At 37.3% G+C, this 15,092-nt stretch overlaps 1 protein-coding gene across 1 annotated transcript; it reads left to right on the top strand.

The window, feature by feature from the left end:
• Window positions 1–830: 830 nt before the first annotated feature.
• LOC122292867 (osmotin-like protein) lies at window positions 831–1,792 on the top strand. Its single transcript, XM_043101409.1, has one exon. It carries the CDS (start codon window positions 835–837, stop codon window positions 1,639–1,641), a length of 807 nt encoding a protein of 268 aa, XP_042957343.1. The 5' UTR covers window positions 831–834; the 3' UTR covers window positions 1,642–1,792.
• The last annotated feature ends 13,300 nt before the right edge of the window (window positions 1,793–15,092 follow it).

Here is a 15,092-nt window from a genome sequence, read left to right on the forward strand (position 1 = left end):
AAATTAATAATAAATATAAATATTTTTTTTAAAACTAAATTTTTTAATAATCGACTTAATTATTTTTTAAAATAATTATACTGTAATTACACAGTCAGCCGACGACTCGGTAGTAATCATTTCTTTCTGTACTTTTTTACGTTAGTAATAATTTCTTTCTTAACTTTTACAACGTATACAGACAACAGGACCTCGGAGACGGTAATGCTTATCCTCTCTTGTCTTTTGCCAACGTGTTTGTCGTGACTGTCCGCCTCGAAATCAACACTTCTTTTCTCTCACGCATGCACCGCGTCTTCAAATACCACCTGTTTGGACCATTTTCAGTTTTCACTGATTTAAAGTAAACAGGTTTAACACTAAACAACCCACTAAGTAGAAAATATCACTCTTTTCTGGAAAAATATTGTAGGGTTACCTTCCCTCTGTGCCTTGCTAAGTCTGACCACTACAGTTCACGGCAATGAAAAACTAGGGCCGCAGCCCGCAGGACAACTGCCCACAAAAAGACACAGTACTACGTACACTGCATGAGAAGAACACAAAACCTTTGGCATAATTAAAAGTAATAATTAAGTAAATATTTTTTAATAATATTATATATATTTTTTAAAATATTTAAATATATTAAAAAGACTATGTAAAAAAATAAAAAATCTCAAACCACTAGCGAGAGTCCAGCTGGAGCTCCAAGCGGTGGGAGTAGACCGCCCTTTTAAAATACACCACTAATAAGGACAGTTTAGTCTTTCCAGCCTCATTAAGAACACAGTAAATCGCACTCAATTGGCATCAATCTCCTTCCTCTTGACTATAAAACTCCAAGCAAACCCTATGCCTTTATCTCACGTCAAGAAAATGGCTTCTACCTTTGTTTCTCTGCGTTTTACCCTCTTTTTCACTGCCACATGTCTTATCTCGTGCATCTTCACCGAAGCTACACCTCACTACAACCACCACCCAAAGTTCATTTTAACCCTGGTCAACAACTGCCCTTTCACGGTCTGGCCTGCAATCCAGCCTAACGCCGGCCACCCCGTCCTCGAGCGCGGCGGCTTCGCGCTCAACACCCTGACCCACCGCTCCTTTCCCGCCCCAGCCCAGCATTGGTCTGGCCGGATCTGGGCCCGTACTGGCTGTAGCTACAACCACGGCCGCTTCTCGTGCGCCACCGGCGACTGCGGCGGTCGGCTCGAGTGCAATGGCCTAGGCGGCTCCTCGCCGGCCACGCTAGCTCAGTTCACCCTCCACCACGGCCACAACGACCTCTCCTCCTACGCCGTCAGCCTCGTTGACGGCTTTAACGTCCCCATGACGGTGACCCCTCACGAGGGCAAGGGCCTGTGCCCCGTGGTCGGTTGTCGCGCCAACCTTCTCGCCACGTGTCCCGACAGGTTGCAGCTCCGTTCGCCACCGGGTCACGGTCCGGTCGTAGCATGTAAGAGTGGGTGCGAGGCGTTTGGGACGGACGAACTTTGCTGTAGGAACCACTACAACAGCCCGCAGACCTGCCGAGCATCGAGCTTCTCTGATTTCTTCAAGCACGCATGTCCCGCCACGTTCACGTACGCACATGATAGCCCATCTCTCACGCACGAGTGCTCTTCGCCACGCGAGCTAAAGATCATCTTCTGCCACTAGGCACCTAGATTATGCTACCAATGCGTTGTCTTGCTGGGAAAAATAAGTTAAGTTTGGTTTCTTATTCTGTGTCATATGCTGTATGTGGCGTCCATGGCCGCTTAGCTTTAAGACTGGAATGAAAATATTGAACTCTCTCGTGTCTGTTTAATGTTTTGTTAATTGGTAGATATACGTATTTTCCGTTCTCTTTTTTCATTTTTTGTTTATAACGTGAGGGAGTGAATGATATGGACCTACTAATAACCAAGTAATGCAACGTACACTTTTGGAATGCACTAGTGATCGGCAGTTTTGGAATGCAGTGCAGTCGTCAAGAATTTACTACGCAGCAAGTGTTATTCTAAAAGATAGTAAAATTTATTATTAAAAAATTAGTGTTTTTTTAACGCAAATTCTGTATTGATTTAAATATTTGTCTGTCTAATAACGAGGGCATGCTCCAGTGAAGAAAGTGAGTTCATTCATAGCCACGATGCATGATTGCGCTGACCAAGGTATGCTTAGGTGATGCATCTATACAGTGAATTTACTTCACAATTTAAGCATAAATCTGTTTTGGTGATTAAAATATTTTTAAATTATTAAGTATATTTTATTATCCCTTTATTTTGAATCCCGAATTTTTTATATATTTTCTCGCTGTAGTTCCATGATTTGGTGAACGTTGGTTGCATCCAAGTTCGAACGCAAGTATCTTACGTACTTTCCATTAAGCACTCATTAGATAAGACTGTTTGTCTGGTCACCATCACGAAAATTACTGGCGTAGTGCATGGACGTATCTCTGCAGAATATCTCGTGGGAGCGGGAAACATTTTTGACAGAGTTTTTCTGAAAACACAAATGATGTTACAACTTACAACTTTTAGCATCGAAAGTTATAGCTCCTACTCCGAGACCATCACTGCTACTGCTCTGTTTGCTTTTTTGTTTCCTTTAAGGGGCACTGCTTTTTCCTTTTTTTTCTTGACTGAGGCAGCCCTTGGGCATGACGAGGGGGCGCGCGGTACAGTGAGTACACCCCTTCCAAGGAAGTAGTAAGAGTGGATATTGGCCCTTTGTATAAAGTTAGCATGTCAAAATTGTAAATTTCAATATGAAAAATTCTATTTACTATCGGGTCCACAAATCATAATCATCTTTTGACTGGCATGTGTGGGACATCGAGGTCCTCTCCACTGCCTTTTGTACACTGCCATTCCAGGAGTTTCATGTTTCGTCCTTCGATAGCTTGGGCATGGTGTTCTATGACGATTGCCTTAAGTGAGATTGTGTACATGGCATATTTCACTATAATTTGCCATTGGATTGACCTAAAAATCACCCAAGTAGCGATAGGTTCTTGATTTCAAGCCAAGAAACACGAGACTAACTTTTTATAGCCATTTTTCATTTATTTGGTTTTGATTTTTTGCTATGTAAAACGTGTTAGGTACATCTACTAGCATTCAACATTTCAATATTTGTACCTCTTTTTAATTTAATAAAATTATTATCCTACCATAAAAAAGATGTAGGTCTCTATGGGCTGCAATGAAAGGTATTGACATTTGACACCTTTTTACTTGTATTTTTTTTTTTTTTTTTTTTATCCAACCTCTTATCTCTTTGACGATTGACTTACTTGCATAACTAGATGCCTAGCTAATAGGAAAGGAAAGCCCTTGGCGCCTTATTCTCTTCGCGGCAGGAGAGTGAGGACTGTAAAGTGCAAAAACTACACTAGTTTGGTTTGATCAAGAGGCTATTAATATCTATGCCCTCTATGTATGTCCGAGGCACAGACTGGAGAGCACCTATTGATTACATGCCAGTTCACTAGAATACCATATAGGGAATATTCCCCATGGCCTATAAACACTTCAAAGTAGGGGTGCTACCCGCACCATACGGTATGGTGCGGGGTAAACCCCCCCTCCCCCCCGCCCCGGCCCCCCGCCCCTGTATGGGGTGGATGGGGTAAATCACCCCCGTCCCGGGGGCGGGGTACCCCGTCCCGCATGACGGGATACGGGGTGGGGGGGCAATCCGTCCGGCCCCCCGCACCCCCCTTCTGGGCCTTGGGCCCAGAAACCGTTTCTGGGCCCAAAATGGCCCAGAAATTGCTATTTTTGGCCCAAAAAAAGTAATTTCTAGACCATTTTCATTTTTCAGCCCATAAAATTATAAGTAAAAAGGAAAAGAAAAGTTAAAAAACCAGATTAAAAAAAAAAGTGTTATGAATGGTAAAATAATAATAACTAAGTTATTACAAAATTGAAAGGCTAAACAATTACAAAATTACAAACATAAAAGTGTCCAATGGACATTGTATCAACATTACAAATTATTGAATACAAAATTCGAACAAATAATTAAAAAATAAATATTCTAAAGAGGCTTGTCAGCTGTGGCTTGTCTTTGAGTCAAGGGGTGTGATAGTTGGGGCGGCCCGGGCTTCAGCACATTTTTATGTTGCAGAGGTGCTAGACGTCTCATGTGTTACTACAAATAATAATATTAAAATTAATAACGATGAAATGGAAATGAATATAAATAAATTAAAATAATAGAATAAAAAACATTTACCAGGTGGTCCAAATCCAGACTGATCACCACCCTCATCGGTCTCCTTAAAATCTAAAATATCCGGAACATGAATATCCTTTCCTATCGTCCAACTCTATGTGCATATCAATGCCTCTACAGTTGTAGGAGACAATGAACTACGGAAAGGATCCAATATACGACCTCCGGTACTAAAAGCTGACTCTGAGGCAACGGTGCTAATAGGGATGACCAAAATACAGCGGGCAATCTCAGAAACTACGGGATATTTCTTTGAGGCATTCTTCCACCATCCTAATATATCGAAATGATCATTATCATCTTGGACCATATCCGCTAACAAATAGTTGTCTAACTCAGAAACAACCTTCATAGATTGATGGACAAGTGTGGGATTCTGTGCGAGGGTCTTAGTCCACGGCATTCTGCGCTTCTTTGTAGGAGGCCCGGTGACGGTGTCTGTAGTTGGCGTTGGGGTCGGTGTATGTGTCTTCGATGTAGTACCACCCTTAATTGCCATAAACTCGTCATACAATTTTTTCAGTGTCTCTCGGGCCATTTCACCAATAATTTCAGTCCATACCTGATTGTGAACAAGTCCCAACCCATATAACAAGCCTGAAACTTTCAGACGGGGATCAAGAATAACAGCCACATATAAGAAAATATTCATTCTAGTCAAATCTCTCCAATACTTGTCATATTTTAGCATCATGCTCACTGCCATCCCCCTCATCCTTTCATTGGAACCCCTACGCATATCTTCTAATTCTTCTTTTACCCTACATATTTGTTGACAAAACCCATGGGATGTAGGGTACAAAGAACCAGATATATTCAATGTGACATCATAAAATAATCCAAGAAAATCAACAAAGGTAGAAACTACCACCCAATCATCATCATTAGGCTTTCGTGATCCACCGTGCTCATCAAAGTATTTGACATATTGGATGTGTTCATCACCCAATAATTGAAAGGCTGCCTTATATTCTTGGGCCGCCTCCAACATCAAGAAGGTTGAGTTCCATCTGGTAGGCACATCAGTACAAAGACCTTTCTTCGATGTTATGCCCGCAGCCTTTGCAGCAACTTTGAATTTCTCCAATCTAGAAGGAGAATACCTCACCTATTTCACAGCCATTCTAACTCGTGCAACCGAGTCATCAACATCTTTCAACCCCTCAGTCACAATTAAATTCAAAATATGTGCAGCACATCTAACATGCAAGTATTCACCACCCAAGAATGTCTTATTTGCATCTTTAAGATAATTCTTTAGATACCCCAATGCGACATCATTAGACAACGCATTATCAACTGACACAGACAAAACTTTTTCCAACCCCCACTCCTTTATTGCGGCCTCCAAGGCCTTCCCAATCGTCTCACCCTTATGATCAGATATTTGACAAAATTTAATAATTTTTTTGTGCAGAACCCAATCAACATCAACAAAATGCACAGTCAACGACATGTAATTCATATTTTGGATTGAAGTCCAAGTATCGGCAGTGAGGCAAACTACCAAACCCGCCAATTGGCCCCTCAAAACATCTTTGTCACGGAGGTACATCTTCTTAATATCCTTTGCCACAGTGTGACGAGAATGAAGTACAAATCTCGGTTCCAACTCTTGGACAAACTCTTGGAACCCTTTACCCTCCACAAACTGAAAAGGCAGCTCGTCCATGACAATCATACGAGCTAACTTTCTTCTACACTCATCGGGGTTATACTTCGTATACCCCTTCAATGTTGGCCCCCCGGCCCCACTACTCCCATCCGCCATTTTAAAATCTAGTCTAGATTGACCCTTCTCTACTAAGGATTTTAAAATTGGACTCTTCTTGCATTGTTCCTCTAGATGGACCTTCAGCTGGGATGTACCATGTTTCCTATAGTGACATCCATACATTTTTCCACAGTGATTACATTTAGCTTGTGGGTTGTTGGGGTCACCACCCTTTAGTTTGGTAAAGTGTTGCCAAACTATGGATACAGGTTTCTTGCCCTGTGTGGGCTTCGGACCAGGGCAAGGTGTACTCGTTATAGGGGTAGAAGTAGGGTTAGTTTCTGGGGTAGGGGTGTTGGCTGGGGAAGGCGAGCTATCACTGAAATCCGACGACATTCCTGGTTCTCCAACAAAAAAGGATAAAAATAAAATTCAAAGTGCAATCCAACACAATCAGGGCAAAAATGCATACAAACAGAACAAGTCACAAACTAATCTTAAAATACATAAAATAAAGCTCTATAGACCACTTGCCACAAACTAATCCGAAACCCTAGCTTTGCTTACATGTGAGCACAAAATGATTTTCAAAACCGATAAAATCCAATACTTCTAATTTAAATAACTCAAAGAACCCAAAAGTCTAATCTTTAAAGTCTAATCCTTTGTATTTATAACAAAAGAATAATAAAAAAAAAAATCCTTTGTATTTATACATGTGAGCAGAAAATGAACTTCAAAATCTCAAAATCCATGGTCTTTATTTTTGGAGAAAAAATTTTGTCTATGATCCATCCAACAAAAAAATTTTCAGTAGAAAGGAGCTTTTATTTTATTTTGATTTTGTTTTTACCCAAAAAATAAATTATCAAAACTTATTTATCATTACCTATTTTGAGATTTATCGTTTCCAGTCCTTACTATACTATTATATCCCGTTAAATGCAATGAAAATATTGAATTTAATTGTTACATTTCTAAAGGGTTTCACTTTTTTAATAGTTTACAAACTAGTTTCTAAACCCATAAAAAAATTAGGGGGGGTGGGATTGGAACCCCACAGGCCACAATCTGAAACCCTATTTCAAATTTAGGGGTTTCAATAGTTGAAACCCCTAAATCAAATTAAGGTTTCGGATTGGAACCCTAATTAACCCTAAATTGATTTAGGGGTTTCAATCATGAAACCCCTAAATCAATTTAGGGGTCCGAAGTTCAATGAAATTTACAAAAAAAAAAAAAAAACAATCCATTCAATCCAAACAATCACACAATCCATTGAATCCACAGCACACAATCCAACAAATCCCATCCTCCATCTCTGATTCAACCCCATCCTACCTCCAATCTCTGATCAAAACTAAATAAAAAATAAAAAATAAAAACTCAACGGAGAAAATCAAAAGAGGAGGAGAAATGTTACCGTGCGGCGTGCGTCCGGCGTCGTGCGTCGTGCCAGAGAGAGGGAGGATGGAATACGTGCGGCGGCCGGACTGGTTGCCGGTGGGAGGAGGGAACACCGAACACGGGGGTTTTAGCAAAAGGGATTAGGCCGAAGGGGGAGGAAGGAACTCGGGAGGGGAGGGGAGGGGAGGGGAATCAGGGGATCCGGGGGGGGGGGGGGTGGGGTTATGGGTTAGGGTTATTGAAACGGTGCCGTTTTGTGATTAACAAAACGGCGCCGTTTCAATTAGTGGGTTAATAATAAAACCCACTAACTAAAACGGCGTCGTTTTGTGGTGGACAAAACGGCGCCGTTTCTCTTAGATATCCGGTTATATATATATATAATATAATATATTATATATTATATATATATAACGGTGCGGGGCGGGGGAAACACGGCCCGGGGGGTTCGTTTCTGTCCCCCGCCTCCGCTGGGGGTTGCCAAACGGGCCGGGGGCCCCCGCCCCGGCCCTAACGGTACGGGGCGCCCCACCCCGCCCTATGCGGGGGCGGGGCGAACGGGGCGGGGCAGCGGGTTCCGGGGCCCCGCTGCCCACCCCTACTTCAAAGTTTCAGTAGATGCCAATCGTAATCTAGATCAACTGCATCATACAGCCCAAGCAAGAACCTTTGTTTTTTTTTTTTTTTGATGAAAATTATGCTTTCATTATTCCTTATAAGAAGAAGAAATACAAGGAGGAAAGTCCATCAATCAAATCATCACTAACCCTAAGGCATTTTTAGCTAAAGCATGGCCTACATTGTTGGTACCCCTTTGAACAAATTTGATAGACCAGTTATCCTCCAATGATATGCTTTAACTCCAGTTTTCAGCAAAGATTAGCAACTTGTAAAGCACTGATGGATTATGCAAGAAAATTTTGGGTATAGGAATCTTCTCATTCTAAGAGCATTCATAATAGATTTTATAAAATATAAATTTTTGTCAAATATAAAAAAGATGACCAAAAGTCCATTCAATTGAATCATCTATTTTATTTTTATTTTACATTTAATTATAATAAATTATCTACATGTAGAGGTTACTATTCATCTAAACATTTTTTTTTTTATAATTATTTCTCTATCGTTTCATCCTTTTTCCTTTTTATCTTATTTTCATTTTAAACCTTTCATCACTTTTGCACAGCCCCACTCTCTTATCTCTAATTTACTCTCTAACATTCCGTTTATAATCCCTTCGACTTTTATGCAAGCAAAAGTTTTAATATTGTTAATAAGAAAGGCAGATATTTTTTTAGAATATTTTCAAGAATTATCGAAAATAGATATTCTTTTAATATACTTTGACAATATTTTCATTATATAATCTCTGTTTTTTATTTTTTGAATTAATTTATATTTTGGTTTAGCTTATAAATTTGGATTAATTTAAAATAAAATATAATTATATGACATTATATATGAAGAGATCTTGCAAATATCAAAATATATGAGAATATTATTGGTAGTTAGATAAAATATTTAAAATGAATTAAAAAAAGATTAATAAGTATAATATTTAAATTATATAAAGAAAAAATAAATAAGCTAATGAATAGTATATTATAAAAATCAGTATATAAAATAGAAAAAATAGGTTTAGGTAATGTATTTTAAAGAATATGATATATGAACCATTGGGAGTGCTCTAGGGGTAGCTACCACCCTGCCTTCCCAATTATGAACTACAACTCCAATGTCAATCATACATTTTGCCTTGTCAAGAGTTGTATCCCAATTGAGTTTTATAAAACTTTCTAGAGGGGGTTACCAAGATTGGTCAACGTGGGGGGCTATTTGCATTTCTGATAATGCTTGCTCTATCTAGCTGCTTGTAGTCTTCAATACCTTGAATTGTTTTGTTCACCAGAGTGCCTGAATGCAAAAACGATTCTTCAAATACAAAAGAATTTCTCGTCTTCCATATTTTGTGAGCCATTATTGCAAGTTCTTCAATTTTATCATCACTCAAGAAAACAAAAAAGATTTTTTTTACCATTCCCACGAATGTCATTTTCTAGCTTGCACTTTTGTATTTTCCTTGAGCAAAGTCCCCAAACATCTTGTGCTAAATAACAACTCCAAATGGCATGCTCCACACTTTCTTCATTGTTAAGACATATTGGATAGTTTGAATTATCAACCACTTGCTTTTTGAACAAATTTAGTTTGGTCGGAAGAGATTCAATGCATGCTCTCCACAAAAAAAATTTGACTGCATTCACAATTCTAATGCTCCAGATCTTAGACCATGTCTTATCCTTATTGTCCTTCATTTATGTCCGACCTTTCTTTCTATCTTGAGTTTCCCCTCTGGAGATGAAATGTACTTCTTACTGAAAATTTTTCATCTGTTATGTATCTCCATATTGACCTATCAGGGTTGTTGCATGTACTTATGGGGATACTACTGATCTATTCTGCTTCTTCCTCTTGAAAAACTCTCCTTAACAAGTTCACATCCAATTGCTTTGAAATACTATCAATCAGTTCTTTAACTTTGGCCTTTTTCTAAACTACTTGTGTTGAAACCAAGATTTCAAGTTTTGTGTAATTATATATTTATACATAGATTTTGATGATAACAAATGAATTCAAAGAATAAAGGAATTTCAAGCTCAAGTTGTTCACACAATGGAATCAAGCACATCAAAAAACCAAGCATGAGCAAGAAGGAAACAAGTTCACATTAAAGTCATAGAGTAATGTTGTAAATCTCTTAAAATTCGAAATTAGGATTAATGTTCAAAATTAATATTTTATCATAAAGTATTAAAATATATTTTCTACATGTGCATGAATATTTTTGAAAATTAAATTTGAAAATTTTGAAAGATGATTGATTGTCATCTTTTGCATGTGCATGCCTTGATTAAAGGGTTGAATTTTGAAAATATTAAAGATGATTGATTGTCATCTTTCATATGTGCATGTTTTATTTGAATATTTTCAAAAGTGATTGATGCTTTTTTAGACTTATACAAAAGGTAGATGATTTTGTTTGAAAATTTTGAAAAGTAAAGTGTGCTCATTTTGTCATATGCAAAAAGTAAAAGATTAGGTTTGAATTTTTTGAAAAGGAAAGTGTGCTCATTTTGTCATATGCCAAAAGTAAAAGATTAGGTTTGATTTTTTTGAAAAAGTGAATGATGTTATCTTTGACAATTGAAAAAGAAGAACCTTTTATTTGAATTTTTTGAAAAAGTGAATGATGTTGTCTTTGACATGTGAATCTTTTTAAATTTGAATATGAAGTCTCATATGCCTATAAATAGATCATTTGATAGCTTCACATTTACAACGCCAAGAGCATATAATATTCATTCAAAGCTTTCATTCTCTCTTCTCTAAGCATTGAGTATTAATCCTTGTTCATTTTGAGAGATATAGTTTGCGCTGTATTGTTCTTATTTCACTCATTGAGGAGTGTTTTCTGATAACATACCCACTATCAGCTTTTGTATCAGAAAAATGGTGTGTATAACCCTTGTGCGTGTAGAAAGTATTCTACACGGGGAATAGTTGAATCACCACGTGTAAGGTGATTGCAAGTGTAGAGGGTGTTCTACACGGATCCTTTGTAGCGGTGTTGTTCAAAGATGTAATAGGTTTCTATCTCTACCTGAATGAGGTTGAATAGTGAATTTGGGAATCCTCAAGGGGTAGCTTGAGGCGAGGACGTAGGCAGTGGGGCCGAACCTCGTTAACATACTGAGTTTGCTTCTCTCTTACCCTTACTCTTTATATTTATTGTTATTTCATATTTTGTTTATATTTTATATTATATATTTGATTTATAATTGTTATTTTTTAATACAACTCAATTCACCCCCCCTCTTGTGTTAGTCATCTGGGCAACAACTTGTATGGGTGATTCTATATTGAAAGATACTGGTCTAGGCAGCCACTTATCATTCCAGATATTGATTAATGCCCTATCTCCAATCCTCCATAGCAATCCTTTTTCAAAAAGTGGTTTGGAAGCCATTAAGCTTCTATAGATGAATGAAGGACTATACCAAAACTTAGCCTTAAGGAAATTTCCTGTTGGGTAGTATTTTGCTTTGAGAACCTTTGCTGCTAATGATTCTATATCCTAGATTAGCCTCCATCCTTGATCTCTAAAACCAAGACCTCCATCAGCCTTTACTCTCCCCATTTTCTTCCATTTGATCCAGTGTATATTGTTTGTATCCTCTCGTCGACCCCACTAGTAAGATTGCATTATTCTGTTTAGCTTTTGCAGCAGACTTTTTGGGATCTTGAAGATTATCATGCTATGAGTTGGAAATGCTTGGAAAACTACCCTTAGCAGGATTTCCTTACTAGCTTGAGATAAAAACTTTACTTTCTAGTTACTAATTTTGCTTCTGACTTTGTCTAAACATTCTTGAAAGCTTTTAACCTTGTTCTTCCTAGGAGAACACATAATCGCAAGTATTTTTCATGTGACAAAGAGGCTTGAATCCCTACTATAGCCAGGATAATGTCTTGGACATCTTGCTTAGTGTACCTGATATATATATATATATATATATATATATATCCATATCCATTAATCTTATAAGTTGTCTACTCAAGTCCAAAGGACAAAAGGGTTAGCTTTGCAGAATAATAGATTGTCATCTATAAAAAATTAATGGTTAATAGAGATAGAGCCTCTTGCAGCTGGGATCCATGTAATGTGACCTCTTGACTCAGCATTGTGAAGGATGGAGCTAAGTGCTTCTGAGCAGATGATAAAAAGATAGCGTGATAAAGGGTCCCCCTGTTGAATACCTTTAGAAGGCTGAAATTTATTTTGACGAACACATTAATAAAGATAGAGTAGGATACAATGCTAACAAATTTCATTATGAGCTCTATCCATTTGTTATCAAATCTCATCTTTTTCATTACTGTTTTAAAAAAAGTCCATTCAATCCTATCTTAAGCTTTATTCATTGTGTGCATAGTTTTACATGCCATGATTATGTTGTCTAAGATTAATCTTGCAAGACGAGTACTTTGATTTGGAGAAATGATCTCGAGAATGATAGATTTAAGCCTGTTTGACAAAACTTTTGCCACTATTATGTAAAGTACATTGTATAGGTTTATTGATTAGAAATCTTAAACTTCAATTGGTGTTTTCTTTTTGGGGATCAAAACAATGAAGTTGTCATTTACATCTTCTGACCAACTTCCTGAATTAAGAACTTCCAATGTAACTTCACAGACACTATGGCCCACTGTTCTTTAATGATCTTGGTAGAAAACAGCAGGAAATCCGTTAGGTCCATGTGAACTTAGTGCATTAATCTCAAAAATAGCTTTTTCAACCTCCTACATGATAAAAAACTTAGTGAGACTAGAATTCATCTCATTGGCTACTCTTGGTTGTACTGAGGAGAAGGCTTCTTCAGTTCCATCTAATAAGTGTGGATAAAAACAAATTTGCAAAAACCTTCTAGAAAATCTCACTGGTTTTCTCTTTCCTAGTAGAAAAATCACCCATTCCATTCAAAATTCTGGTGATTTTGTTGACCTTCTTTCTTTGGTTTGCACACATGTGATAAAATTTTGTGTTCCTTTTCCCTTCATGTAACCACCTCTATTTTGCTCTCTGCTTCCACCTTATGTCCTCGTCCTCTAGCAACACCCCCACTTCCTTTTTCATTTCTTTGATAAGACCTTGAGAGCAACTATTTTGTGAACCCTGCAAATGTTTAAACTGCTCTTTTTATTATTATTATTATTATTAACTCCTTTTGCTTTCCCAGTACTGTTTTGCTCCATGATCCCTAGTTCAGCTTACATCTATTCAAACCCTTAATGGTGACTTCAAGTTTACTATAATAATCATATATGGGCTCCCATGTATTTTTAATCACTTCTTGACAATCCTCCCTTTAGGATCAACTAGCTTCATATCTGATTAGCTTCCTTTTTGTCTTATGTTGCCAGTCTGGTTACATCAATTTAATAATAAAGGGCTATGGTGTGACCTATGATCAACAAGAACATTCACCATAGTACTATTTGAAAAAAGAGAGTGCCATCCATTATTGCCCAACACTCTTTCCAATCTTTCCTTTGTGAAACTATTGCCTTCTCTATTGTTACACCATGTGAATTTTGCACTCTGATAACCCATGTCACTTAGTCTACAATCTTCAAGGATAACCACAATACCTGCACATCTTGTTTGAGCAACTTGAGTAGTCTCCACCCTCCATCTCTTCTTGCTGTCACAGGATGTCCATAAAACCCTGTTAAGAACCAGTTATGATTGTCAACCGTATCTGTTATCTCTAAAGTAATTTACCTTTGAGAGAAAGAATTTAGAGCAACAGTGATGCTTGTTTTCCACAAAAATGCAATTCCACCACCCTGCCCCTTATTGTCAACCACAAAACTAAAATCAAATCCCGCTTTATTACAAATCTTCTCTACCTTTTCTCTGTTACATTTAGTCTCAATAAGAAAGACAAGTGTAGATATAGAAAAAGAGAAAGATTTCAATCTTTGCGTAGCCATAATCATGGATACTATATGGTTTGGTCAAAACCCAAAACTCCATCAAGACATTAATCTAGGTGTTATGCAGATGATCACTGGAGTAAAACACACAATGGAAGAATTGTGTGGAGCACAGAAAGCTGAAGATATGGAAAATGGAATTAGCTGGACCCCCTGCAACGGACAAATGGAAAATCAACTATGTTGCTACTATGAGAACAAAATACTCAGTCATTGCTGCAATATCAAGGAACTCATCAGGGATTATCCACCATGCTTGGACATAAAAGATTCCAGCCACATTGCTCTTCGAAGCAGAAGGTAAGCAACGATTCTAGCATGCCTACTTGCAGAAAAAATATGTATTGACCAAGTACAAATTGAAGGTGACTCATTGGAGTCTTTAAAGTCATCAATGAAGAGCCAATTTTATGGAGATTAAGAGGTTTAGTTGATGATGCAAATGAATACCTGCCTATAACAATGGATTGAAAGTTTATGGATATTTTCAGAACTGCTAATCGACAAGCACATATAATTGCTGAGGGGGCTACGGATACCAATATTATAGACTTGTATAAGGGAAATTGTATCTCTGACTGTTGTAAGGTGCAATTTGGATAGTGAGATAATATGAGATGGTTTTAGATAAAAATTAAAAGTTAAATAAAATACTGTTGAAATATATTTTTTAATATTATTATTATTTTAAAAATATTTGTGTGATCTTATAATATGATTTTATTGATGATTATCTTTTTTTCAGCAAAAAATAAAAAAAGAGGCAATTAATAGCAAAATAAAAAGAAATGAAGAATTTAAGAGGAGCACTCACATTAGTCCAATGGATTTAGGCTAGTTACCGAATCCGGCCCAAAGGTCACAGATCAATGGTGCAAGGCTAAATCAAAAGTTTCCTCTTAGACTAGACAGCGTCACTCACATCAATCCATTCTTTTCTGGCTCAACACATTCGACCTAGCTACAGGTCCATAAATTATCATTATTATCTTAGCATAGTTACTGCTACCATAACTCTAAAACAAGAAATAAAGAAGATTATATTTATAAAATCAGCATATTTTAATCTGTTTTCAATACGATAAGATTTAATTTATTAAAAAATATATAATTTTAACATTTTTTTTATTAAAATCAAATCTTAGTAGTGTTTAATTGAGATTGATATAAGAAAGATACGCAACGCTTTGTTACT

This window comes from Carya illinoinensis, chromosome 13 (assembly GCF_018687715.1).
Source record: "Carya illinoinensis cultivar Pawnee chromosome 13, C.illinoinensisPawnee_v1, whole genome shotgun sequence".
NCBI classification, from domain to species: domain Eukaryota; kingdom Viridiplantae; phylum Streptophyta; class Magnoliopsida; order Fagales; family Juglandaceae; genus Carya; species Carya illinoinensis.

What these genes read in the sequence shown, in the direction of transcription:
- LOC122292867 (XM_043101409.1), top strand. Translation starts at nt 835, where the DNA reads ATGCCTTTATCTCACGTCAAGAAAATGGCTTCTACCTTTGTTTCTCTG.